This window comes from Thermobia domestica, chromosome 11 (assembly GCF_964235325.1).
Source record: "Thermobia domestica chromosome 11, izTheDome1.hap1.1, whole genome shotgun sequence".
NCBI classification, from domain to species: domain Eukaryota; kingdom Metazoa; phylum Arthropoda; class Insecta; order Zygentoma; family Lepismatidae; genus Thermobia; species Thermobia domestica.
In genome coordinates, this window is record NC_137464.1 from 226,875,682 (window position 1) to 226,895,198 (window position 19,517).

A 19,517-nucleotide genomic window follows, 5' to 3' on the forward strand; every position below is an offset into this window, starting at 1 on the left:
TGAAAGCATTAAATTTAAATGAGAGGTATGTCTAATAAGCTGTTCTCAAAATGGAAAGGAAAATAACTTAACACAACTCTCAAAGCATTTTCTAAATTACAAATTAGTTATGGTTAAATCAAATATTTCTCAGTTGTTCACATAGTAGGGATCATTCTTGCGAAATTTCCCTCCAGTTTTATTTCCGCGATTTTTTAATAGTCCATCGTTTTAGGCAAAACGAGGATTAGGCTAAACGAGGATCCTTATTTCGCCTAAAATGGTGGACACAAATCTTATCATTTATCTGTCATAAAAGTGTCAGATAATTGGTTAGGCGAAACGAGGATTAGGCCAAACGATGCAAGATCGAACAAGACATGTCAATTTGTAAATACGAATGTTTGCAAGCACAAATGCTTGTCAATAATCTTAGTTTCTGTTACAGCTTCAGTATTCCTCTTTTTCGTGATCGAGTCTATCGGACTGAATCTTTTGGTGCTTATAGATGATAATATGGAAAGCTGACATGGTACTTAAACGGGAAACTCTTGGCTCGTCTTCAGTTATCAGTTACAAGTACATGACCATACATCGACCTAACAGTAGGAGAATTACAGTTTCTTATTCATTAAGTACATTGAAAAGCATTATAATAAACAAGAGTAGAACCATTCATTATGTTATTTATGTTTATATCTTACTGAAATTATTGTTCAAAGTACACTTACTGAAGATAATATTGTTTACCTGATGTTTGATAATACCTATTAAATAGATAACCCTGTCTTCTAGTATGATCTTACATTTTGTTCCCGTGGAAAAATTGAGAAGTCTGTTGGGATAAATATATTCTTCGGAGGCAGACACATATCAGGAGACGTTCCACACTGCTTCCAATCCTGCAATTAATATGATGATTTCATAACTAACATAAAGTAATAAGCAGATTATTAAATTCTGTAACTTAATTCAAAAAAATCATAAGCATTAAAATAATAGTCTGTATTTTATGTTCTAAAATAATTACGTAAGTATTCTATGAAATTAACTGTAGTATTTCTTACCTTTAACACTTCGTTCGAAATTTTTTCTATATGAAACTGTGCATTATAATGAGGTTCGAAGTCGTCGACTAAGCTCTCGAAAGTTTTACTTGCCAAGTAAACTCTGAAATGAAGAAATTTATTCTTTTTATTTTATTTCTTGCAAGTATTCGGAAATAAAAACTATATATATATATATATATGCAAATTTTAGTAGAAGTCTACTAAAATCATCAGAAACGTCGCCTGCACATAAATGGGAAAAGATGGACAGAATGAAAGAAGCTCAAAAACTGCCATTTGGATTGACAATATTCAAAACTTCTAGAACAACTTTTATGATTTTCATTTAAAATATTGAACATGCAGAATCATACAACGAGAAAACTTCTTTATACGATATTGGAAGATATTTTTTTAAATTACTAATAGAAGATATAGTGTATATATTTTAAAATGAACGTATTGATTTTTTTAATTACTAATAGAAGATATAGTGTATACATTTTAAAATGAAAGTATTTTTGAAATTGTGTTTGTTTAGTTATTATTATTCTTTTCACAAGTAGTACAACATCATATACATTTGAATGCAAGTCGAAAACATAGATATTAAAAAACAAAAATCATATCAGAATTGAAAGGAAAACAAGAGAAAAGGTATGCTTTGTAGTTTCGTTACATCTTTATCGTAATATCTTATTTATATTTGTATTATTACGTTATCAATGTATAACAAAGAATGATGCATGTAGTCTAAAGGGCGAAAATCTGTACCTGTAAGCTAAATAATCGAATTAATCAAAGTTCTAGAGGGCATTATTTTTTTAAGTAAAATTCTTGATGACCCTCCCATTCAAATGTGTCAGGGAAGACAAACGCAATTACCAGCAAAAATCTAACTTCCAGAAACAATTTCTTCTATAAATAGCTTTGAAATTATAATATACTGTAGTTTTTAAGAAATTACTTATGAAACTTACGGGGATTTAAGTTAAATCAAACAACATTTAAAATACCCAATTCATTATAGACCTCTTGGTAGAAAACTTTTTGGAAAATAAATAGATTTTCTGGTTCTGATCATACAATTTCTTTGAATATTTTCGAAATAAGTATATACGATAATTCCTTATGGAAATAAATTGACGCATGACTGAATATTAACTACAATTTATCTTGTAATTGTCGTGACATATCTGTCTACCTGAACGTTTTCGACAGGTTTGCCCGTCATCCTTAGTGATGTTATTTAAAACATAAACTCTTATTTTGATTCACATGTCTTTGTGTCAACATCAGGGGCGTCATTTAGGAGAGCAGGGAGGGGCATTGGCCCCTCTGAGTTTGAGATTTATTTAAATTTTATCAATAGAATAGTAGTAAGTCAGTAAAAAACGCGAAATTTTATTTATATCAAGGGGTCTTGCCTCCCCAAGCCAAATCTGAAATGACGCTACTGGTCAATGTTTCTCTTTGAAAGTCACGTATTACAGTCTATACGATGTTTAATTGACATACTTACTGAATTTTTATAAGCTAAAAATACTACAAAACTAACTCATTACGGAAAACACTTGTGTTATCTTTTATGAGAAAACTGTAACCAATTTAATTTTCGGAAATAACATTTCAAATTTCTTCTTTCGTTTGTACGTTCAGAAAAACTATGGTTATCTTTTTATATCAAATTTGCAGCTCGCTGCCAGTGAGCAAGAGGAATTCATATTTAACTATTACTTGAAATTCTGTTTGTTTAACTTTCCTACCAAAACAAAAAATGGCACTGTCCAAGAACATCATTTCGTTCAAGGAAAATAAATTTATTTAAATCTGAGTCAAGAATAATTTCTACGTTTAAATTCTGTAATCAGAGGCATTATCCATTAGATGATACAAAGTTCCCAACTTACGAAGATGGAAGTTTTCATTTTTCAAAACTGTGTTTCAGGAATTCGAACTCTCATAAAAATCTCAAGCCCTGCTTTTCTGGTCTCTTTACATTCTTCAATGATTATCTGGCACTACTTCGCCTATTACAATTCAATTTTGTTTCCAAACTTCTTTTGCCAACTATCCAGCTCAAGTACGGCTTAACAAACTCTCAGATATTTTCTATTCAACTTGGACTCTAAATCTTATCCACGAAGAAATACTGCTACTCACTTGTCTTTATCAATGTTACAGATAACCTATAGTCAGAAAAGTATTATCACCATTGTTTCGAATTTTATACCCACATTATAGTTATAAAATAAAAAAAAAAAAACGAGAACAAACGAATTTAATTGTATAGAAACTTACAGGGCATTCTCCGGTTTCAAGTGGTCCAAGAGTAGATCTATTAATTCACAGTTCAAATCCATGATTACCCCGAAAGCATGAAGAAGCACCTCCTTGAAGTCACAGTCCTGTAAAGAATGTTAATGATTGCCAATTTTTGGATATCTCTAAAATCGCTTAATATAGATTTTCATTTTATTTTTGCGTTATTCAAAAGATATTCATAGATCAATATTCAATATTTCGATTGAGTACTTTAAGAGTCCCTATCACTGCGAAATTAAAATACCGCTAATTTTACAATAATTATGTGATATCTTCAAATAGACATATGATAATTAAAAAGTGGATCAAGATCTCCCTAGATGATGTTATTTTGCATGAGGTACCGTTATCACGAGTCACCTAGTAGCTTTCCGATTGCAGTTATTTAGAAACGCGAAAATAAGTGCCGATTTTTGAAATGTCTGGAAATCGAAAGCTTATAAATGAGTCGTAATAACGGTATCTCACGCAAAATAATAATGTCTAGGGAGATCTTGTTCCACTTTTCGATTATCTTTTATCTATTTGAAGATATTACATAATTACTGTAAAAGTAGCGGTATTTTAATTAGCAGTGATGAGGCCTCTTAAGAACATCACGTGTCATTATCAATGCGCTTAATAATCTTCTATTATTTCTAATTGGTAAGAAATAACCAATGTAAGGTCACTTTATATAACTTCAATATTGCGTAAATACAGAAATGTAATTTTTAATGTGGAACAGATAAACAGACTTCTTGGAGCTTTTTCATGTTCTTAAACAACATTCCCTTATATCATTCTTTTAAATGCGTTGACAACGTAAATCCAGATCGAAAATCCATTATTATTTTACTAATAATAAGAAATTTCAATAATGTATATTGTCCATGTCGTAAACGTTGGTGGACCACCGATGGGCAACTAGCGACATCTCGTCAAAAATTGGTGGCCCCACTTCCGTTTTGAAATTATATCACCAGCGGCCCAGCAACGGCAAGGACGCGACGAAACGCTAATGAACCGCAAAATTACTTTCTCAAAATATGTTAAATCGCCTATATGCGTGATTTGTTTACATTAAAGTGAATCAAAAATCAAATTTTAAAAAAGGTAATGAAAAAGCACCCCAGAGTGGGCACGAACCACCGACTTTATGGTTACTAGGCGCGTGTTCTACCAAATTCGCCACGGAGACAATGAAGAAAACTTCCCCTGTAGAGGTATAAATCGTTGAGGTCTTTTTAATTTGGTCAATCGTGTATATTCGACGATAACCATTTGGGATCAGATAATATGCGTTCGCCATGTAATTTTAACAAAAGACGCTCGTCTATTTACTTTATTATATAGTTCTCCCACATTCTCTTTCTAATGATCGGCGACAGTTTCCATCTAAATTCGTACAATTATACGCATTCACCTCAAGATTTTTCATTTCATGATGTAGAGGCAGAGGTTACTCTTGACCCCCAGAGGAACAATTCGTCAGGAAAAGATAATATATAATAATAACCGCATGCACATGACTGGCGATAGTTCGTGTTGGTCCCTCTGCGATTCTCCGCGACGAATCGAAGAAGCGCGGATTGAAATGAAGTCCTCGCTGCTACATGGTTGTAACTTCAACACCCTGACTCTAGATATCTGTTTCGACCCGACGAAACCTTGCCGCCAGTGGCACACTAGCGGTAATCCATCTATGCGTCGTTATATCGACGATCGACATTTACAGGCAAGTGGGACACTAAGTGTTGGCGACGTTTACGGCGTGGGGTTATTGCATAGCAACTGCACTCGAAATTGGTGCTTTCTTTCGTTGAATTTTACAGAGGTAAGGAGGGAACGGTTTCTTTTGTGGAAACTTTTTTTTTAGTTAAAGGAAAATAGTTAAATACTTATTTTGAACAATAGAAACAAGAATCAACAACTTTAAAAAATTATCTTCTACACGTCTCATTCATCTTAGCATCTGCTCCTCTTTTTGAATTGCGCTTACCGTTGCGTGTATAAGTTTTGTATCCTCTAGGTATATTTGTTTTTAAAAGCCATTCTTAGATAATAGTAAGGGAAAACCTCAAATAAGTATGATTGCTTGTTATAGCAGAACAAAATCACTCTTGGTACAAATTCAATGGTTTCTATGTGAGAACACGAAAAACTTCAAACAGCATTCCTTCAGTTAGTAATTTTGAATTATATATGATTATTTTACGTGTATATTGCTACCCTACGGGTTCATAAGCCAACAGTATTTTTTTAGATTGTACGTAAGTCACATTTATACCAAGTTGATTGAAATTGTTCCAAGTGGTGCAGTTATGCTATAATATATATACACATCCATTTATATATAGATTATTATTATAACATTTATTATTATTATTATTATTATTATTATTATTATTATTATTATTATTATTATTATTATTATTATTATTATTATTATTATTATTATTATTTCATAATTGACTCAATATAATTATCAGTGGCGTATTTACTTACGATTTTATTCCGGAAGCTTTGCTAACTTTAATCCTGGAAATGTGAAAATTCTGCAAGATATTTCATTTACTTTAATATAGTAAATAACATTTCGGGGGGCCTTAAGCCCGGAAGCCCGGCTTAAATACGCCACTGATAATTATACAGAAAATACCGACACTATCAGTTACGATCACTTACAATCGTAAGTGACGGTAACTTACGATCACCTCTAGACAAACTCTCCCTTAAAATAAGTTTTAGGTGATCTCACTAATCTTCAGTTCTTTCTAAGATAAATATTTGGTCTATAGTTCATTTCTAACCTTTTTGTTTCCACTTTCGATGTTGGGAGTGTATGATAAAATTGATATACAAATATTTGAAGTGCGGTATAGAGATTCAGATTACTAAAGATTTACCTGCAAAATACATGAGAGATGGCGGACGTATTCCCAAGGTGTCTCTTTGTTCTTGAACCGAAATTCAAGTGATGAGATTTCTTGAAGTTCCTGGATTAACTTTTCCCTTAACTCCTTTTCTCTTAATAAATTCAAATACTGCAATGAACAATAAGGAAATTGAATGATAAATTTGTAACACATTATTGTGTGAGAAACTTAATAGATATTTAACAAATACAAGAAGCAGAGAAGATTTCTCAAAGTTGTTTAATCATAGTTTACACTAAAATTCTGCTATTGATTTCCTTGTCTTTCCCTAAATTTCCATGACTCGTGACATCGTGAACACCATTTATGGTCAAGTTTAGAAAAATAAATATTTTTTTAACCAGCCATCTTTCTTTTAACCAGTCATTTTTTTTCACCATCTTCATACCTGTTCAATGCTCTCCTTTTTATGTTTTAAATACAGTGCTAACTTATTTTCTTAGTGTAAATTCTTATTATGAGTCTAACTTCTTTATTTGCAATACAATAAAACACTAGAACCAAACAATAGTTATGCATTACCGATATCTTTAATATATCATCATTCTGAATATACTCATAAAAATTAATAAGTAAACTTATATTGTAATCTCTTTGATTACCTACAACCACCAAACGTAAGTTATTTTTTTGTTTTTAACATCTAAAATTTTCATTTAATTTGTTCTAAGTTGCTACGCCTTTCAGTCATCCTCAAACTTCCTTATTTTTCAAGATAATTTTCTTTTCTGAGCCTTTTTTTTATCTTCTTGCTGAGTCTGCCGTGATTCTAGAAAGTGTTATGTTCTTTCGTGACAGGTTTGATGTTCGATAACGTCGCTTGAGCAATAGAAAAGTTCTGGATACTGAATTTTCAGAATCCTGAAATTTGATTGCATTTTCTACTGTCCTCTGAGACTATGTTCATGTAAATTTTCTATAAGTAAGTTTTTGTTTATAAAAAAAATCACTCTCCAACGCAGCAATTCCCATAGGAAATTACCTAACTCAATTAATCTGCCACTTCCGATAAGGTTAATTTTCTAGTAGTAGTTCGTGGTCTGCAGAAGCAGTGGTTGCAATAACAAAAGTATGTACGTACACGCGAATATTCCTTTCTCTGGTGCTCTTAAGTATTATCCAAATAATATTTAGGAAATTTGAACGGGAAAGTCTCTTCAAACTCCTTTTTTATATTTATTGATTTAAGTACGTTCACTAATATTCATTTAATATATACTTCCTATATTTCAAACATAACGAATTATCACTGTCAATGCGTGTTTATACGTTATTTATGTACAAAATTTCAATACCGATGTTGTTGAATAAGAGATAAATATCGGGGTCTCGCCGCGGTTCAGTAGTAGAGCGCTCACCTCTGGTTTGATTCCAGTTTCTATCAAGTATGCTTTGTGGTGGACATACACCATGTGTGTGGATTTTCTCGTTTCCTCCCACTTTCGTCATTCCATCATATTGTTATCCATTTCATCATCGCCGTCTTCCTTAGCCTCGGTGCACAATTGTGGGATATTAAGCTAAAAAGAAAAAAGATTAGTAAAAGATATATATAATATGTTATAATGCGTGAATAAGGATGGTACGGATAAAGAAAAATGCATATACTCATTCATGCACAAAGTTAAACCAATTTATTTAACTCAATAAAGCTCTCGTTAAAGGAGAATTGGTCTAAATAGAGTAGTCAGACGAAGAGTGTTCTGGGAGAAGGCAGCAGTTCTCCAGTAGCCAAGTTGGCGGAAATCATAGTGATTGGTACGGCAACATGGACAGTAGTCTCAGGCGTGGTCAGAGTGACTTTAACGCTGGGATCCTGCGGGGTGGAAGGCAATGAGAAACCACCACTTTATTTTCCCTAGTTTGCTGGTAGCAAAAAGAAGCATTGCCTAAGAAGAAATTGTATCATGAGGGACGTCCTAGAGGGTATGGTGGCGGGAAAGAGAGGGAGGGGGCGAAGGAGACTACAATTAATGGATGATATAAAAACAGAAAGATCATACGCGAAGACGAAGAAGTTAGCGGAGGACTGTGGAGCATGGAAGCTTCTCAGCTGCGGCAAGTGACCTGCCAATAAAGGCAGAATACCTATGATGATGATGATGACGTTAAAGGCGAATCTATAATTTGTTCTTTCAGAGCTGCAAATTTTTCTATTGGCCGCTAATTGAAAATTTGAATGCTGTTCACCAAGTCTCTCTGAATAGAAAGCAACGCTACCACAGATCAGGTGTGTAGCCAGCAGGTTTATCTAGGAGGGGCCGTCGTTTTTGAGGGAGGCCAGCTACAATGTACTCCCATGCGCAAAAAAAATTGCGCGTATACTGTAACTCAAGATTTTTCGCATTTATTCCATTTTCCTTACGTTTATGGGTAAAATTCAGTTATTAGTATGTGGAGATAATAGAAAGCAATCCATCTAAGGAGATATTTCCAAAAAATATAATAAAATAATAAAAATATAAGCAAAAAACAAAATTATGCTCGGTTTTGTGTATACTGGCAACGATGATTTCTAGGGATTTTTTCAGTAGCAGATCACAATTGCGGAGGGAATTCAGTAGGGGAATCGAGAAGTTGGATCAAGGAACTCGATAGTGGACTAAAATGTTGCATTTATTGGTTAAAACCTAGTATGTAGATTGCCTGCCAAATATAAATTAGCTTCTGTAACTAAGATGTCGTACGAAAATATAGAATTAAACAGAAAAACTCTTATCTTAAGGTTCGAAGCGATACGCACCATGGTTATGAAGATTATTTCTTAAAAAAAAAAAGAGCGAACACAACGTAGCCTCCGTGGTTAGGTGGATAGAGTGGCGGAGTCGTAGTTGTTTTATTATTTTGACACCACATCGAATCCCATCCCATCCTTTTTTTTTTTACAAAACATTATAGGAAGTGTATAATTTTGATGTTAATAAGAACCGAAACAATATAATAAGGAAATAATTTATTGGTAGTATCCTTTAATCGACGTATTTATTCAGTATTAGAATACGTGTACTATTGGAAGCAGTTATTGTTTTCAGTTTATAGTCTTGTATGTTACTTCCCGTTCTTGAACAGCAGACAACTCACTTCGGGTTTGTGTGTCAGGAAGAACATACGCGACCTTGAAAATCTGTGCAGTCTTACCCCTTGTTACATCGACCTGATGTTAAATGATCGTTTATGTGTGTGTGTGTTTGTGCTTGTTTTTTCCTTTTTAGAGTATTGACTTTCTCTCTCTTTGTTTTTCATATCCACAAGTGCAAGAATGCTTTCGTTGAACGTAACTAAATTATACAGATCTATGTATACGGAACACGAATATTTCCAAATATAGAATGAATATGAACGATAATCATACCATATTTCTACATTATATAGTAGCGTGAAAAACTGATATTAAAATGATATAACAAACAGGCATAGGCTTTTTTTCTAGCATGGCAACACATTAACACTAGAACGGCGGTGTTTTTTATACTCCCTAGAACGGCGGGAGTGGGTCAAAAATGACCCATTCCATTTTTATTAAATATTTGTATTCTAAGCCACTAACATTTATTGCATAATAAAACGTGACTTTCATTCAATAAAACAAAAAAAAACTTCTTTGAACTCTAGCTTAATATTTATTGATCAATGTGTTTTTTGCCAATAATACAAATTTAAGAAACATGCTATTTTCTATGAATATAATATTATTAGAATGATATTATTGAATATATTATATACAATGTCAGTTTATTGTATAGTAATGTTCTTTATCATTCTAATTCCCACATAGTTATTATTCTTAGATAGTTTGTTCAAGCGCATGACCTAACTGAACTAAACTAACCTAATCTACACACATCTAAACTTGCAGTCTTACACAGAACAAAGTTCAGTCACTCCTCTACAAGCAGAAGGGCTATACAAAAACATTTTTCAGAAATAAAAACGTGACGTATTACACAAAAAAAATTACTAATATGGTTGTAATACGCATCTATGCATTTCTATCTTTCCTTTCCCTATTTAGCATTTGTGGAAACACATAACCTAAAATAGCATACACAGTCGTAAACTTGCAGTAGTTCAAACCAGAAAAAATCAGTATAGAGTGATTGTTTTATAAATAAGATATGCTAGGTTCTAATCATGAAAGCTCTGACATGAAAACAATGGTAAACTACCTGTTCTTTCGAACAACTCCGTTAGAGATTCTACTTCTTTGGTTGAAATATAATTTATCGAAACATACGAGAAAGTAAGTTGTCTCCCATTTAGACCTCTAAACTTTTTGGTGTCGGTAGCTTCGAAATTTCTGGTTACGCCACAGGCTAGTAGTCTAAGAATTCTTTGCAGCTCCGGAAATTGAACTCGGGATCCCTCAATCCGTGCTCAGCCACGTTCACCACTAGATCAGCGGGGCGGTCATATAGTGGCGATCACAGTGAGAACTTCGGCTTTCTTCTCCCAACCCGTTTGGTATATAGGAACCTTGTCCCGACCCGTCTGGTCAGCGTGGGAGCAGTAGACCAAGTCTTCCCTCCGGGGAGAGGCCTCATCCAATAGTGGATCGAATATGGCTGTGGTTTATTTATTATTATTATTATTTATTTGTGCTATAAACGTCTTCTCATGAAACATTTCAACATAGTGATATTAGTCCACCAGCGATTGAGTGCGGGCGGCCGATTTTGGAACTAAAATACAAACAACAGTGTTTCTAACCGGATCACTTTTAATTAATCTATCACAGTTGTTTTTGCCCTGTTCATAATAAACCACTTCACTCATATGTTCAAGTTAAGACAAACACAATTTCAAAAGTTATGGAAGTTATTTTCACAACATTTTAAGGGACTGGAAAAAAAAAGTACATACACCCTCCATATTAATATGACAATAACTTGCGAATAAACTAACCTCAGTGTTGTACAAAGGAACACTGAGAACTTCGTAGCATTAGAGTGTAAAGAATTCCTAATTCATCTGTTAACGAAACCTCGAAGTTCATCTCTGTGAATCAAAGTTATACTTTGGCAACTGCGCTTTCATTGTTTAAAGCAAGTTCTATTGTGTAGTTTTGAGATAAGGCGTCTTCGAAATTGCTACCAATTTGGACCATGTGATCGATCGATTGACAGTACCTTCAGTAACAAATTTGCATTGAGATCATTTTCGGATGTGCTGCAAAAGACTGGTGAGAGAGAAACTGATAATCTAACCGCCTCCGAAGAAGATTTGGATCCGCCCCTAATTAAGAAAGTAGATAAAGATAACTTTCTCTGATATCTAACCTGTCATTATTTAGCATGGTTTGGTAATTTAAAAATTCAGTATTACTACCATATTTTGAAAAAAAAAAAATTAAAAGAAATAAACCCAATGTTACATTGAGGCGGTAGTGGAGCGATTAAAATTTAAAGTGGGGAGCCTGACAATTGATTTCTTATAGCTCGTGAAATTCAGAAAAAATGAATTTCATATTAAAAAAGAAATACAAAATACATTTTCAGGGTAACTCTTACATTCATTATGTTATTATAAAGTTAATGATACTTTTGAAATTGATTAGAGTGAATAGATATGTATTTAAGTAACAAAACCACTTGCGTAAGTTTTTCAAAATATCAAGTTAGAAGAACGAAGTTTGTCTTCCACTGCTATCTCATTGCTCAAAGATACCGGCGATGAAACAATTGGCCGGAAATCTACGTAGCACATTTTAGTACTTACACTTTAAATAAAAATACAGCTGTTTAAAGACGATTGATTACCTTTGTCTTTGAATTTCATATGTGCACACAGGATTTGTTAAACAAGACCGTACATCTGATATGTTTGAACTATATGCAACTTATGCTCACGGGCTAAACTCAGTCTTCTGAAGTAAATCGACAAATGATTACGTATTACAGACACAAAGACAACACTAGACTCCCAAGTTTCAAAATTATATTGTGTATGAAAACAGATAATAGAATTAATTCTTTGTCACAAGAGACCTAGGGTCTGAAAGAAATTCAGAGGGAGTTCAAAGGGAATTTCTATACTCATAAATAAAAGTTGTGAATTTATTGTGTATTGAACCAATGATATTTATGCTTACATTACCCATAAGCTGATGTTTTATCGATACTTTTATTTCACATTTACCAAAAGGCTGGATTACGATTATAATCCTAAAAGAAAGATACATTGTAATCAGGTTTTACAAGGCAATCCCGAAAGACAAGCTACCCAATCCCGTAGCCCTTTAAAAAATTAAGGAAAATTTCTTCTTCACTTCCTTTTCCTCCAAAGGGTTCACATTAATCGAAACAATGAAATGAAATTTCTTTAGTTTAACGTCCCATGATTATGCTCTTTATGCTAGAGGAGACAGATGATTAATGAAAGTGAAACATTGTAAAATTAATTGTTGGACTCTCACAGAACCACGTACAACAAAGACACATGCGCTAGCCAATAGACCAACGGAGAGAACTTCCACAGTTCTCGAGTGGAAACGTATCGGAATTCTTTCTTGGCTACAACTCAAGAAAATAATTTAGTTGTTAATCGATAGACCTACATTAAAACAAATACAAGCATCGCGAGCCTGAACTTGATTTAAACTTACAGTTACAAGATATTGCGCAAGTATCTAACCTACCAACCCATAATTAATATTTTAGTCATTACATCTTATTACTCAGTTTTACAGGTTTCTACTGTTTTATAATGAAATCAAATAAAACGTAATCAATTTTTTTTATATAATCTGCTTAATACACGGTAGAAACTCACTTGTATGCTATCTTGTTCTTAAATTGTTAATTTCCATGCATATGCCATTATCCACAATACATCTGCATTACTGCAGGAATAACCATTACTGCATTCAATAACAACTATATAATTTATGGAGTTCTTTATTAAGCGAAACAGATTAGGCTACTTATAACATGTAAACTGCAACTTTTGAAAATCGTTGGATACACTGCAAAGTGACGCTCTCCGTTCCCCTGTCCCACCGCGCTTACCTAGAAACTGATGTAAACACTACACTAGCGCCCTCCACGAAAAACCGCACTAATATCCTGGTCAGGTAATACCAAACAAAAACTAGCTATATGTTTTCACAATAACATGCAAATTGTTTGCAATTTTTTTTGCTAAAATGATTGAAATTATTAACGATGTAAGACATATAACTTGTGTTTAATAATAATAATAATAATAATAATAATAATAATAATAATAATAATAATAATAATAATAATAATAATAATAATAATAATAATAATAATAATAATAATAGTCTTACCTATTTTACGACGCTTATTTGCAGAAGTATGGTTTTCTGTGCTTATCTCTTCCTCTTTCAATATTTCATCCGAATCATCATATTCGTTGTTATTCGGCAGGTACTTTTCATCTGAAGAAATATCAACACATTCAGCGTCAGACTCGGCCTCACTTATATCATTGAAATTTGCAAGTATTTCATCCAGTGTCATCAGGTTCTTGCTCATAATGAGTGTTTGAAATAGCACATCAGTCCGAAAATAATGAGATTCTCCTAATCAACAGACTTTCTAAAGTATTACTAACTCCAACTAAAATGACAAAATTGCTGAGAAGCTGGTCTTGAACACGAGGTGGAATGGAAGAGTATTATGAGAAAGAACGGTCGCAAGATAAAGACGCTAGCCAGCAGTGTTGCTACAAGCAACAAAAGAGTTGGGTCAAAATTGACCCACGCCGCCGTTCTAGTATAATTGTTTGTTATTTCGAAAGGCAAAGTGTGGATAAGAGTGATACTTAGTAGAAATATTTCTTCAAGAGAACGAATAAAAGTCACAAAGATTCGATCCGATTCGTAAGAAAATAGAAAAGTTGTTAAAACTTAAAGTTCGAAATGGGTCAAAAATGACCCAGCCGCCGTTCTAGTGTTAAACGTAACTCATTAAATTTTGGGAATTACAAATTATCACCTTACGTGTCGTTGTATTCCTATTCTTTTTCACGTTCAAGCGACCAAAGAAGAAACTGTAGTAATAGTGATAAAAATCGAATTCGAGATTTCAATGAATTCAAGTTTCACGCCCCCACATATCGAAAAAGTGATTTTGATGTCTGTCCATCTGTTCGTTTGTTGGTTCGTCACGCTTTAACATGCATTCAAATAGAGGCCATACTGTTCGACGCATCTGGACCTAAGTCTAGACATGAAGTTTTCATAACACTTTATCGTTTCGAATTCTATATTCTCCGACACCTAAAAATAAGGGTAGTTTACTGAAGGATGAAAATTTAAAATAATTAAATTGTTTCAAAAATAGCTGTAAAGATTTTGCTTATTTTTTTTACAAATATAGTTTGAATCATTGCTCTGAAAAAAATACATAAGGTGTAATTTACTGTATGGGATGCGTTTTTTCGAGCAATTTTCTCAATCACATTCCGTGGAAGAATCGTTCATAATAATAAATAAAATAAACTCGACAAATATTCTTGTAAATAATAGGTAAAAGTTTGCGTCACACTGTTCATTTTGCTGGGCACGCCAGTGTGCCACGTTATCCGGTTGTGGCACACTGGAATATAGGGTATGGCTTTCTAATTTTTCCCAACTATTTTAACTGCTTCAATTGAAATGAATTTATAATAATAAGAGAGTGAATTTAGTCTTCTTACCCTTCGATTTAGAAATAAGGTCCGCTAGAATTGTATATATAAAAAATAATAATACTCAGAATTTTATAGAGTAGTTTGTTTTATTCGAAATGACATACTTCCTGCAACTGTTTGGGTTGGAATTATTTGAAATCAAATCTTTAAGTTTTACGACCCACGCTTATACCGGCTAGGCTAAAGGACACGGTGATGATGAGAAATGAATGCAATGGTGGAATGAAAAAGTGGGAGGAAACGGGAGAACCCCGAGAAAACCCATGCATATGGTGTTTCTCCACCACAAAATTCACTTGGTGCGAGCTGGGGTCGAACCAAGGATCCCATGCACCAAAGGTGAACGCTTTATCACTGAGCCACCGCGGCCCCTCTGAAATTATTAATAGGAGAGAGTGACTACTTTTATGAAAACTTGATATCGAACACATTTGTTTAAAAATACCAGCTTTTTGTGAAATATTGCTTAATATTCAGGAAAACCTAAGTCAATAATAAAATAATAATAATAATAATAATAATAATAATAATAATAATAATAATAATAATAATAATAATAATAATAATAATTATTATTATTATTATTATTATTATTATTATTATTATTATTATTATTATTATTATTATTATTATTATTATTATCATCTTAAATTAAAAACTCTCTGAACCTAGTGCATTGGCACAATTCCACGAATTAAAAAGAATGTGTTTACTTATCATATAAGTGTAGAAGGACTTAATCCCTGTTGCTTTCAATATAAAAAGAAAGTGTCCAACTGTCAAATGATATGCTACATAAAATGCTCTATGCAACATAATGTAGTATAGAGTCATCATTTCAGGTTGTCTAAAGAACACTTTCGTTTTAGCAAGAAAGGAAGAAAATAGAAAATACTGAGTTTTAACCTAGTAGAAAGTTTGCAGATTTAAGGGAAAATGCACAGAGTTGTTGGATATAAAATGTAGTTCGGATTAATGGAGTAAGACACCGTAAATATTTTATTGTTTGAAATATACTGGGAGTGACCAAGCCCTTACATATGGAAATATCGAAAGAAATACGTTAATGGTGTTATTTGCAAACTTTTTTTAGAAATGAAAAAAATAAGGAAATCTCTAAAACTCTGATATCACAGATCCAAATTGACTGACAGTTAAGTAAAACTGCTAAATCTGAGTAAAGCAAAAAAAAAAAAAAAAAAAAGTATTAATGACCTGTGTTAGTTTCAGACATATCATTCTTATATCAAAACTACGATAGAAGTAAATTATGAATAAAGGTGAATTCACAGTTCTGGAATACCAACAAATGATTTTGCTAGATGTAACTTTTCAGAAAACTTTTTTATAAGGCTTTAGATTTATTATTTTTTTTTTGTTTGTTTATTAGCTTCCCCATGCCGTAAACGTCGCCAACTCCTAGTGGCTCACTTGCCGGTAAATGGCGATCGTCGATATAGCGACGCGTCGAAGGATTGCCGCTAGCGTGCCACTAGTGGCAGGGATTCGTCGAGTCGAAGCAGATATCTAGAATCGGGGGTATTGAAGTTACCACAACGTAAGAACGAGGACTTCATTTTGGTCCGCGCTCGTTTGATTTGTCACGGAGAATCGTAAAGGGACCAACATGAACTATCGCCAGTCATGTGCATGCGGTTATTATTATATATTATTTTTCCCTGACGAATTGTTATTATAAGGACAATATTTGAGCTCCGGGGGTCAAGAGTAACTCCTGCCTTTACATCATGAAGTGAAAAATCTTGAGGTGGGTGCGTATAATTGTATGAATTTAGTTGGCAACTGTCGCCGATCACTAGCAAGTGAATATGAAAGAACTATGAAAAAAGTAAATAGACGCTTGCCATTTTGTTATAAAATTACATGACGAGTGCATTTGATTTGATTCCGAACAGTTGTCTTCAAATATACACGGTTAAAGAAGCACTCTGATTAGAAATATTAAAAAGACTTCAACGATTTATCACTCTACAAGCTGTGTCTTCATAATCGCCTCCGTAACGAATTCGGAAGAACACGCAATTAGTAACCCTAAGGTTGATGGTTCACGCCCAGCTCAGGGCACTTTCGTTTTATTTTTTTAAAAATGTTTTTAGACTCATCTTGATGCAAAGAAATTACGCATATCGGCGATTTAACGTATTTTAGGGGAATAATTTTGTGTTTCTTTGGCGTTCCGTCGCTTCTCTGCCGGTGGTGGTATAATTTTCAAAACGGAAGTGGGACCAATTTTTGGCTGCGGGACCGCCAATTTTTGGGGACATGCCACTAGTTGCCTATCGGTGGTCCACCGACGCTTACGGCATGGGATTGTCCCCTCACGAGTGAGGCAGATTGTAATCGACCAAGAGTGTTTTGGAAAAATGGGAAACATCTTCCGACTTCGACTTCTGAATAATCCGTTTAGGATCAAGTCGAATCAAGGCTGCGCCACGGGAAGGTACAACAAGTGAGGCAATCGTTCCAAGCACTACGCTCGACAGCTTCCGTCTCATTCACGACTTAGACTCTTCAGGAAAAGTAACAAGTTTATTACTTGTCATTTATTCTTTGAGTCAAAGTATTTTGCAATAAACCATCGTTTTGTAAGATATTTTTACGATTGTATACTATTAATTTCGAAAATTGTACTCATAATATAATTTCCCATCATGGATTTGAAAAAATCAAAGTTGGAACAAAGAAAGATCTCCGATCCACATGTCTCTTCATGTTTGATATGGAAGTCTCATCTTCATTATTGACCCTTAATTTATTTTAGCCCTAGGCAACGCGAATCGACGGTATGGCTCTAAGTGAAAACATTCATTTAGCTGGTTAAGTAATCAGGAAATTCCTGCTGTTATTTCACGAAACACAACAGATCTTGAGGAAAAAAAAAAACAATTTTGCTTACCAGGGGGAGGGAATAAATCATCTGCTTACGTTTGCTTAACTAGGAAGAAGGCAAGGGCGCCGATCCCGCTCAAAGCTCATGTAGGCCTCCTTTGTATTTATGAATATACAATATTTGGCATTATTTGAGTGTAATTTGTCTTAAAATCTTCATATATATATCTCTTCTGCATTTGAATGCCCCCCCCCCCAATTTACAGAGAAATTGGCGTCCTTGGAAGATCTAGTGAAATGAATAAAAATGTGATAACGTAATACTTGAACAACTCTATCTAATGGAGGAAAGTAAATTAGTATTCAACACTTCTTTCAGTTTTAAGCATTTCAAAGATTCTCGTAATTTAGTAGCGTCCCGGATTTGCATTTTTGAAGTACGGGAACTTTATCTATACCTTAACGTGGGAATCGGTTTCGGACCATGCACTTAAGCCGCTTTGCCATAAGAGGCACAAGAAATTTTTCTTTAGATTTCCTTAGGAATATTGCGAATGGTATAACTTTTAAAAATATGTTTAAAAAAGAATACACATCGACATAATAAGATGATAATCTGATACCTAGGAAATATATTGAATTGATTTTAATTTGTTCTCACGCTTCCAAAACAGTACTTATGCTTTTTTTATTCCAGCCTTTTAATATAAGCATTTCAGACTATTGTCTGTTCTAGGACGATACAATTCTAGTTCATGTATATGCTAGCTTTGGAAATACAGTAGAGTTTCGCTTATCCGACATAAACAGGCAGGCAGAACGCTGGATAATATGGATGTGTTAAGAAAAGACCTATTAAAAGTAAAACTTATGATATAATTTTACATATTACACATCTAATAATAATGTTTTATAACAAATAACTGCACTGCACTGAATCAGGGACGTATCCAGCGTGAGGGCCTGAGAGCTGTCTCTCTCCAAAACTTAAGCACTTTTTAATAAACTTGCCTTTACCCTTTTGAGGTTCTTTTATATCAGTTTACTAGTAGTCAGTGTCCAAACTTTGGGCAATGTGCTGTTGTCTTGTTATAATTCTAAGAACATACCATAATGCCATTATGCCAGGTGCAGTGGCGTATTTAGGGGGGTGGCTTTCGGGCTTAAGCCCCCCACGAAATCTTACTTAGTATAGTAAAGTAAATGAAATATCTTGCAGAATTTTCACATTTCCAGGCAAAGCCCCCCGCCCGAAAGTTAGCAAAGCCCCTCCCGAAACAAAATCGTAAATACGCCACTGACCAGGTGGAATTAAAGAACAGTCTTAAATAGGATTAACATTTCGTTTCCGTTCTGTTTTTAACTGTAATATATTAGAACGATACACTCCATGTCTTCTTGCTATTTTTGTTATGTGATATACGTAGCAGACAGTTTTCTTTAGTTACATTTCTCTCGAAAATATGTTTCAGTTTGTTTGTGCTATAATGCAGTTTCCAAAATAAACCGGTTTATAAATGAAAAGTAGGAAAAAGTTTAAGAGAGGTACAGAACTGTTGCATTATTATTATTATTATTATTATTATTATTATTATTATTATTATTATTATTATTATTATTATTATTATTATTATTATTATTATTATTATTATTGATATTTAAAAACATTAGAATTACGTGCTTACGAGGATTCGTGTTGGCCCCCTCCGAATAGAAAACCTGGATACGTGTCTGCACTGAA

At 33.6% G+C, this 19,517-nt stretch overlaps 1 protein-coding gene across 1 annotated transcript in view; it reads right to left on the reverse strand.

Moving 5' to 3' along the window:
• LOC145663760 (insulin-degrading enzyme-like) overlaps window positions 1-19,517 on the reverse strand; it is a 215,878-nt gene that overhangs the window by 110,076 nt on the left and 86,285 nt on the right. The window contains exons 7-10 of the mRNA XM_081729848.1: window positions 6,242-6,379; window positions 3,330-3,436; window positions 1,047-1,149; window positions 786-881 (exon numbers count right to left, since the gene is read on the reverse strand). Of these exons, the coding sequence (XP_081585974.1) occupies window positions 786-881; window positions 1,047-1,149; window positions 3,330-3,436; window positions 6,242-6,379 (444 nt within the window). The remainder of the gene's footprint in view (window positions 1-785; window positions 882-1,046; window positions 1,150-3,329; window positions 3,437-6,241; window positions 6,380-19,517) is intronic.